This window comes from Heliangelus exortis, chromosome 2 (genome assembly GCF_036169615.1).
Source record: "Heliangelus exortis chromosome 2, bHelExo1.hap1, whole genome shotgun sequence".
Lineage (NCBI taxonomy): Eukaryota > Metazoa > Chordata > Aves > Apodiformes > Trochilidae > Heliangelus > Heliangelus exortis.
Genome location: NC_092423.1, coordinates 69,236,616 through 69,246,449, shown reverse-complemented (window position 1 = coordinate 69,246,449; position 9,834 = coordinate 69,236,616). Strand labels below are relative to the sequence as shown.

Genomic DNA, 9,834 nt, shown 5'->3' with positions numbered 1-9,834 from the left:
AAGCAGCCTGCCTTAGAAAGACACGGTATGTGAGCATTAGACAATTAATACACACCAAGATTTAGAGACACAGAGAGTGAGGTACAATCAAGGGGTGTAATTAGGAAGTGCTATGCTTAGAGGACTCGAGGCAAAAAAGATTGGGACATAAAGTAAGCTGGGACTGTGGTTAGGGCAAAGTTAGGACTAAGTTACAAATGCATAGCGATTGTCTGAGCTGGAGAAAAAGCTGAGCTCAGAATACTGTTTCTGAAAATGTATTTCTTTTGCCATCCAGGGTGTTGGTTTTCAGATTCACTGTGACATCCCAAATGTGGTAATCAGGGATTTTCCATGAAGTGCTGAACAATTCAGCCACACCACTGCAGAAAACCTTAATGTGCTCTACCGAGGCACCTCAGCTTAGCAGGCATAAGGATGGGAAGCTTAAATCTTTGTTTCCCTTGTTGCAGGTGATCACAGAACCACAATGTGCTCTCTCAGCACAGCCAATGCCAAGTTCTGTCTTGACTTTTTCAGAGAGCTGAGCAAAAGAAAAAGAGATGAAAATATCTTCTTCTCCCCACTAAGTCTTTCAGCTGCCTTTGGGATGGTTGTCCTCGGAGCCAGGGGAAACACACTCAAAGAAATTGAGAAGGTGGGCTTCTTTTGCTGTGAAAATAGGAAGGTGGCAAGATATGAACCAAGAGGCTGACAATACCATTGGATATATTTCCTAAGCATTCAAAGGAGGGATGCAGACAAGCCTCCAAAAATACCCTCTCCTATGCTATTCCTAATACCTAACTTTTCAGACTAAACACTATTTCACACTATTACAGTAACTGGTCGTTGAATACATCAGTGCTAAAGGAAGTGTTCAAGAGGTATCCCCCACTCTCCAAGTCTCCAGAAGTGGTGGTTCCCTTTGATACGGTCTTCTGCCTTCTCTGGATACCCAAAGTATTCTTTCTTAAGAAGAAGAAATCTTTCAAAGATTTCATGAGCTTATCCTCTACAAAATCCTCTTGATCACTTGCAAGGATCTCATGATAAAAGACAAGCAGGACTTTGCCCACTGACTGTGTCTGTGTCTTGTGATAGGTTTGCAACACTGTCTTTTAGCTTTGAGGTACTGTCACTTAGCTGCATTCACCCAATATTTACATTGCAGGTATTTCATTTCAGTGAAGTTTTGAGCAATACAAACCAGGAAAACCAACACCCTTCTGAAAAGGTAAGATAGTTGCAGCTCTGAGATGAAGCAACAAGTGCTGGTTTGTCAGCCCTTTGCCTTGCAAACCATCCCTTAATCAGAAAGCAGGGCAGGGCTAAGCAGCCTCTGTCTAGATCAGCAGACCTGCTTATTGGTGTTCTTTTACTAGTTATTTATGGGGCCTTGTGAGATGACACATTTCAACAGCTAAGTCTTTATAGGTTTCTAACCAAAACAAGCAGTACTAATCCAGAATGCGTTAAGTGCTTAAATTGCCATCTGCAAAGGTTTGTCTACAGGGCATGCCAAAAGCACCTTGGAGCTTGCTCCTCCCAGGCTGTAGGCTTTTCCTCACTGTGCATCAGAGTCATCATGGTAGGATGCAGTGTGATTTGAAGGTGGGTTGCTCTGGATCTGGAGGGGAATTGTTTTGTCATTCTGTAAAGCTGGTACAGGGGCAGTTGGATTGTTGTCCTGATGAATTTATTCCAATGGTTCTATCAGCTGGGTGGATCCAGGCAATGCAGCCTTAGGTCCAGCTTTGCATAGAAAAGCTCAAAGCCCACCCTGAAACTTGTGTTTTCCTGCTTGAAGTGCAAAGATGCTGGAGAAGTCCATTCCCAGTTCCAAGCTCTGTTGGCTGCTGTCAGTGAACCCAGACCAGGTTGCTCTCTCACCATTGCCAACAGGCTCTTTGGAGAAATCACTTATCCATTCTTCCAGGTAAGAGGAATCCATTTAATAGCTCTTGGGAGCTGTCATGAGCTCAGCAGAATTTCTTCCATCATGAAATAGGAGGGGAAATGAAAAACAATGGTGCTGCCAGTGTGTGCTGCAAAATGACTGCACTGCACAGGCTCTTTCTGTCTTAGCTGCCCAGTGGTTATTTCTGGTGAACAGCAGGGCACTGGGAAGCCATGACTTGAAAGCTTTTATATGAAGAAACAGATCTATGGTAAAAGCTTTCCCTGGGCATTCCAGAAAATGTGTTAATAATATATCTTTGTCACATAACTGGTGTCTAGTGAAGCTGCACGATTACTATCCAAGGAACAAAGCAATGACCAGCAGTAGACTTTTTTCTCCCTCAGTGTGTTCTAAATAAAATGTTTGTACTCACTCTTCCACCTTTCCTTCAGACTCTATGCAAACATGGGACTCTGATCCCTGCTGCTTTTTCAAATAAATCTTGGAAGAAAGTAGCATCTTTGAGATTTTCATTAATTATTCTAATCCAGTGAAATTGACAATCTCAGTACATTCCTGTGGAACACTGACAGCCCAGGCAATGCAAATGCATACAAATAATTTCCTCAGGAAACAGACTCAAGGTCTACCAGTGAGAGTATTGCTAGATACAGTGCTGTTTTACCTTTCTTTTTTCAAGTCAAGATTTCATCTTTCTTCCCAAACTTTGAACTCAGTGTACAGAGAGATTTTTCAGAGCCAGAAAAAGGTGACCAGCAGCCTGGGGAGGTTTTATACTTAAAAGTTTGTCCTGGTTTGGGCCAGGATAAAGGTGATTTTCTGTCTTGTACTTTTGCTTTCAGCTAAGTCTCTTGTAAGTAGTTGCACTTGCTAAAATTAACAGTGACAAAGTTTTACATTGTATACATCTATATAGAGTAATACACACACACACACATCTCATGATATAATCAGCCCCAGTTATTTGTTTGAAATAAGGTTTCTCTGTTTGGTGGTTAAGGCAAGACAGGCAGTGTAAAAACAATATACCAGCTTAAAGAAAGGTACCAGCTTTTATCTGAGATATTTTTTTGCTGTGCTGAGGCATTTCTGCTGCTCAGAACATCTTGAAAATAAAAATGAAAAATATTTGCAAATATGTATTTGAAAAATAATCTCTCTCTCAAAACTGAATGCTTGTGTTATTTAGATTGATTTCTTACACATGCCTTTTTTACTAATTATTTTCTTGTTGGTCTACTACATGGAATGATTCTGAAACCATGAAATTATCAATCTTATAAAAGTCATCATGTTGTGATAAAATTCTGTCTTTTTTACTTTCCAGCAATACTTGGATTCCACAAAGAAATTCTATCAAGCAGAACTGGAAGCAGTCAATTTTAAATACACTGAAGAAGAAGCCAGAGAGAAGATTAACTTCTGGGTGGAAAATGAGACAAATGGTAAAGAACAATACGTGCAGTTTGTTTGGTTTTCAATTCAATCAGTTAGGAATATCATGTCTGAATTTCAGTTTCCACTCTTTCATTCAAAGATAGCAACATTTTTATATATTAAGCACTTACTGAATTTTTTTCTCAATAAGAAATAGATGTAGGAAGAAGTACAAAAAAGCCCTGAGTCCCTGGCTTCAAAAGCTTAGCATAAAAGTTTTATTTATCTGACAGTATTATACTACTTTTCAGATCTGCAGAAGTAAATATTAATATTCAGATGACTGCCTGAACAAACTAATAATTCTTCTTAATTCATTTTTTTAAAGGTAAAATCAAGGACCTATTTTCTGCTGGGGTTATTGATCCTTCCACTGTACTTGTCCTGGTCAATGCTATTTATTTTAAAGGAAAGTGGGCAGTAGAATTTAAGAAAGAAGACACTAAGGAAACATATTTCCAATTGAATAAGGTACAGTATTTGGTAGGAACTGAGACATCAGGGGGTGGAAATCAGTCTTCTATAATAACGGATGGGAATTCCCTCCTCTCTGTTATCCCAGGACAAGACACTGGTGTTCAGCTACAACAACGGGTCCCTATATCTTGTCTCAAGCTTTTTAACCAAACACATAACTGTTTCTATCACTTCCCATCAGACATGACTCTTGTTCAGCTGAGACCCTGGGTGGGTCAAAGTCACCAAGCACTCCAAATTGGGAATTTTGCAGCTAAGAATGCTGTTTCAAAGCCAGTTTGCTTTTGGGACTGAATTTGAGGATTTTGCTCCTCTGCTACTATTTACCAACAGAACAGCATTTGTTCTGAGGAAAAAAATGAAGTAAAACTGAAATATCTCTGGACGATGTACACATTATTAATGAAGAATTTAGGTTCATGGTTGCATCAGCTGCATCAGTCTCCTCATCTGACATCCCAGAAAAAATTATGACATAACAAGGGAGTTGTGAGTAAAGTAAACTGGCACCAGTAGAAATGGAAGAGGAGATTTTATGGTTCTGAGATGGATAACTTCATTGGAACTATAATTAAGAAGGAGGAACATGTCACATGTTACGTATTACGAGTACATTAAGCCCATGACCAGTAAAATTAATGTTTTCAGAATTGAACTCCAATCTCACTAATGAAACCAATTACAACCAGAGTGAACATTTTTGTATTTTCTGTTTAATGTGTTTCATGTGTTCCAGAATGAGAAAAAGACAGTGCAGATGATGTTTCAAGAAGGTTATTTTAACATGGCCTTCATAAAGGAACCGAAAATTAAAGTGTTAGAGCTCCCATACTTTAATAATGAACTGAGCATGTTTATTCTTCTTCCTGAAGTTGTCTGTGAGGATTTTACTGGCCTAGAACAGGTAAGACTTCTTTTTCCTCTCTAGCAGCATACATATGGGGCTACACATAGAGCAAGACATTAAACATCATTGCTCCAGTGTGGTCTGAAGACAAGCAGGAAAAAGTGAACCTTATTATCTTTTCCTCCCTTTCATTATGGTGTCAATCACTATTATCAATGCTTCCTTACAGCTTGAATGTGCCCTCACAGATGAAAAACTAGCAGGATGGACGAGCTCGACCAGGATGCAACCACTGAAAGTGAAGGTGTACCTGCCACAGTTCAAGATGGAGGAAAGCTATATTCTCAACAACACTCTCCAGGAAATGGGAGTGATGAATGTTTTTGACTGGGGAAAAGCTGATTTGTCAGGAATCTCTAAGAAAAATGGCTTAGTTGTGTCCAAAGCCATCCAGAAGTCATTTGTGGAAGTCAACGAAGAGGGCACTGAAGCAGCCAGTGCCATGGGACTTGTTCTAATGCCTCTGTGTGGCCCAGTTTCTTATGAATTCAAAGCTGACCATCCATTCCTCTTCTTCATTAGACACAACCCAACCAACACCATTGTCTTCTTTGGGAGATACTCCTCTCCTTAATTGGAGGTTATTTTGGCAATTAGATTTTTCTCCCCACTAATATCTGCATTGGCAGGCACAGAGGACAGAAGATTAACATATTTTTGCTAGGTTTCATCCTAATGTGTTAATTTTCTGTTAAAAAGGCTATCTGATAAGACTCAAATTAGAGATAAAAGCCTAAAAGCCATTAACTATTTTCTTTCTAAAATAATCTGCAGGCAAGTTTTACCTTTAGGAGGCAGCACTAAAACATGGACCTTAAAACACACTATGTGATATTTGCCAAAGAGCTGAAAGCCTCTAGATACATCTGCATGGAAAACCTTGTTATGATCCTTTCCTAGTGTAGCATGCCTCCCATAAGCACATGATTTTAGTCCCTTAAAAATGAGTGGTAGGTTCTCCCACATGAAGGATGCAGGAGGATAAGGATCTGCATTAAAAGGGCAAACTTAACATTCAGTCTGTTTCAACTTTACCTACCCATCCTCTGTACAGTTCTCAAGGTAAATACCACTGTGTATGGGAGCAGCAAAGGATTCCTGTGGGACCTGTCCTTTAAATGCTGACTGGAGGTAATGGTTCAAGCTGCAATAAGGCCCTAGAAATTTTTTCTCAGATACCAGAGAAAGCATAAGATTTTTCTAGTTTAACATTGCTTGTTCTCAAGCAGGGCAGACACATTCCTTGTATTCTTTTCTGAGAAACCCTGTATGTGCTATAAAGTTCTCCAGCTTCTTTTGTTTCTTCAGGGTTTCAGCATAATGAATGGCCTTTTCTCACAAGGCCTGGTCTACAATGGCTGTGAGTTAGACATTTAATTCCCACACAAAAACTTCAATCTGTGATCAGCCATTATCACTTTTTTAAAAACAGCTCTCTTGCTCTGTGCCTCCAGTACCATGGGTTTCTTGTTCTAACTGTTTTGTTCCTCAAAAGCATAAAAAACCCTAATAAAATGTACAGATGGTATTTAGATGGATAGCCTGTATTTGTTCCATTTATCAAAATAAACCCGGTGCAAACTAAACGATAAATTCCCATTCTGCAGAATTAAGTGGACAGAGAAATAGTCTAACATAGCAGGTAAAAATAAAAGCAAACCTTTCAAAAGCATCTAAGTGACACTGAAGTCTACATCCCATTTTTAAATATTCATGGTGCCAATTCTAGGCATTGCACTGCTTGACCTTAGGACAGGTAAACCTTGAGCCTGACCTACTATTGCTGTCTTGCATTTGATTTTACAAGGGAATTAAGGGTGCATTTTTAGGACATGGCTTAGCTAGTCCTAATGCCACTGAGGAGAATGATGCTGCTCCCCTTGCCTCCTTCCTTCTATGTGTTTCTGTTCCCTCTTTTACACCACCACTATTACTTGGCTGACTTGGTGATGAGCAGTACTCTGGGACCTAAATCCAGAGGAGAATTTTTGGTGAAGTTTGCTTTGCTGAATTTGCTTGCTGAAGACCTTGTTGCCTAAACTACCTTCTGGATGTTGTGGAGTAGGTGGTAGGAATAGTTAAGAAATTACTGAGAAGAGATCAGCCCACCCAGTTTGGCAGCTGACAACGCCCAAAATCCACATATATGTGAAAAATACTTGCTTTTGAAGGAAGAATATTCTGCCTGTTTGATGATTCACTCTCCTTTTCCTGTTGCTTGTTGGTGGGAAGAAGGTAAACACTGTGAGCACACCAGTGCTATTTCTGTACTGTGGATTCAAAGGGTTCTTCCAAATGCTGAGACCTGCAGGAAAAATTACAGTAAATTACAGTACTCCATAAAAATTCAATTGCTAAATAAAGATGGCTCATGACACTCTATGGAGTTATCTCAAATGGTTGCAGTCTAAATACAGCCTAAAATAGTAAAATTACCATCAGAGGCACAGTTTTCATATTGATTAGCTGGTAAGAGAACAGGAAACACAGGCTGTGAACTCTTCTGATGAAAAGGGTATGCACAAAATAGCCGTGAATGTTTTTCAGTAACTGCCCTTGCTGTTTTGTGTATATTAAATATAAATTACTTACTCTTAAAAAAAAAAAAAAAAAAAAAAAGAAAAGAGGGAAAAAAAGTGAAATGAACGGTGCTAGAATGTGTTAGCTTGCATAATCAGACTTACAATTTTTCAGATAAAATGTAAAAGAAAGCAATTAATGGCTTTTGTGATAAAGGCAAGTGCTGTAAAATATATAATGCCCCAAAGAGCACAACTCCCACAACAGGAAAAGGACATTAGGTAAAGAGCTGACCATCTGTGCAGGGCTGGCTGTGTCCTTCAGGTGCACAAGACACAGGTGTCTAGACAGGGCAAACACATCAAACCAGAGCATACAGAGGAGTGGAGGTCCCAGGAAAGCTCTTCATGGAAGCTCCAAAATGCTGACCAGTAGCTGTAATTCCAATGTGAATATGTGAAAATGGGAGAATAGAAGGGGACACATCACAGCTCTTTCTACAAACAGCTTATGTCCTTGATAGGACAAAGAAGTAAAAGCTATAGCAGCCCACCTACAGTAGGAACTGTGAAAAAGGTGAGAGGAAATCTTCTTACTGTCTTCAGATTTTCCCATTCTCATCACTGCTATAACATCCAGAAGATTAGCTCATTCTGACTGAGGAAAAGAAAACATCCCAGTTATCAAGCTCTGCACATACATGCCAGCAGGTCAGCAAAACAAAACACTGTTAAGGATAAATTGGCTCTTTCCCTTCCACAGAGGGTGAATTTACTGATGTATGCTCAGTAACTGAATGCATACAAATTTGGCATTTCTATTATCCAGCCCTATGGCCTTTAACTGATGCCAGGTTTGTTTCTTTACTGCACATCAAGTCTATTATTCAATAAAGAGTAATAGCATTTTACAATTGAATTATATTTGATATTGTGCATTATGATTGTCTAACAGACCATGAATGTTCCTGCAGACAGATTCTGTGGTTTATTCACCTGCCACAGTAAAAAGGTAGGTTTGGAAGATCGATGAGAATGGTCTGTGCATGTACCAAGGGCCCTGTTGTCATGACCTGTGGAGAATCAAAAGTAAAAGCTGACCCTCAATCATCCTTTAGATCCTACTGGCTGGTTAAAATCCATATCTGAATATCAGAATATTCTGGGGTCTGACATACAATGCAGCAATTATGTAATTCATGAATATTCCTCAAACCCCTTCTTCTGCCATTCCCACCCTCTAACCTTGAATTCATCTCCAAATACTTTAATCAAAATGAAGTTTTGTGCAAAATGTGCTTTCTCTTTAGAGCCCTTCTGTCCTCTTCCACATGTATGCTGTAAATCCTACAGTTTGACCTCAGGTAAAAAACTTTGGTCTTACTTAGGCACAGAAATAGATGTGGCTATGCTTTTAACAAGTACAAACCATAAACCACACCAATCCTTGGTTTCCAGGAACATATTACTGCATTTTAGTAGAGCAAAGCACCCTTTAGTACTATTTTCCCCTCAAAAAAAAAAAAAAAAAAAAACCCCGAAAAAACCCAAACAAACAAAAAAACCCAAAAAACCAGAAAGTTTCAGATTTATTAAAAAATCCAATCCAAAACTCTATGAATAAAATGACCACCCTGCAGCTGGCTCTTCTTGGAATTGCATTATTTTGGCAACATCAGATTGTCAGTGCCCATGAGGAGTTGCCCTCTGTTCCATTGCACAGACCCTGTAGTGAGTTACTGCACATGTAACAGACCCCTATGCTTGGTGGGAGTACTGTGTTGCAATGCTTTCTGTACTTTCAGTGCCTCATAGGTGAGAAAAGAGATAAGTTTTCAGGGACTCATACACTTTTTTTGCACTCCCTGGTAATACAAGACTCTTTCCTCAGCTATATCCATGGATACTCAGTAGGAATGAACTGTGGTGGGAACAGTTTGCTCACTCCCAGATCACTGCCCTATGACAAGATCTTATTTTTCTGTATTATTTTTGGATCTTTAGCTTCACTTGACTGTAAGAATTACCAGAACTGATGTTACAGCTGGGTTTATTTAAAATTTATCATGTTATTCTGGATATATTTGCAACACTATGTTTCAGCAGTTACTCACCTGTGGTTTTCATTTGTCACTAGTTACCTAATATAGCCCAATCACATCAATGTGTCAGAATTAGAACTGCATGAAACATAGTTTTAAACTTTTATCAAATTGCTTTGGTACAGTCTTATAAATTATAGCAAAAGCTTAAATAATTCAATTTTTAAATTAGGTTTAACTTCAATAAAATAAAAGTTGACTGGCTTTATATAGAGTACCAGTGTAACACTGGTCCACTCAGTGTTTCAGTATTTTAAAGTGCAATGAATCAAAGAGTCATGATGAAAGGTAGTGACTTAAAAGATGACTTTTTGAAGGCTAACAGTGGGAGTGTCTCATTTGGTACAATATATATCACCAAGAACCCAAAGTATCTGGGTTCAGGTGGAAAGTGAGATTATTACGAGCCTCTTTGAAGTTCTAAGGTAAGTATTTATGCAAGTAAAATATTATTTTAAATTTATATTCTTTAAGATTGAAAAACATTGA

The 9,834-nt window shown here is 38.8% G+C and overlaps 1 protein-coding gene across 1 annotated transcript; it reads left to right on the top strand.

Moving 5' to 3' along the window:
* Window positions 1-456: 456 nt before the first annotated feature.
* LOC139792785 (serpin B11-like) lies at window positions 457-6,216 on the top strand. Its single transcript, XM_071736593.1, has 7 exons — window positions 457-637; window positions 1,154-1,216; window positions 1,790-1,918; window positions 3,231-3,348; window positions 3,669-3,811; window positions 4,554-4,721; window positions 4,894-6,216. The coding sequence occupies exons 1-7, from the start codon at window positions 470-472 to the stop codon at window positions 5,296-5,298; spliced, it is 1,194 nt and encodes a 397-aa protein (XP_071592694.1). The 5' UTR covers window positions 457-469; the 3' UTR covers window positions 5,299-6,216.
* Window positions 6,217-9,834: the final 3,618 nt, after the last annotated feature.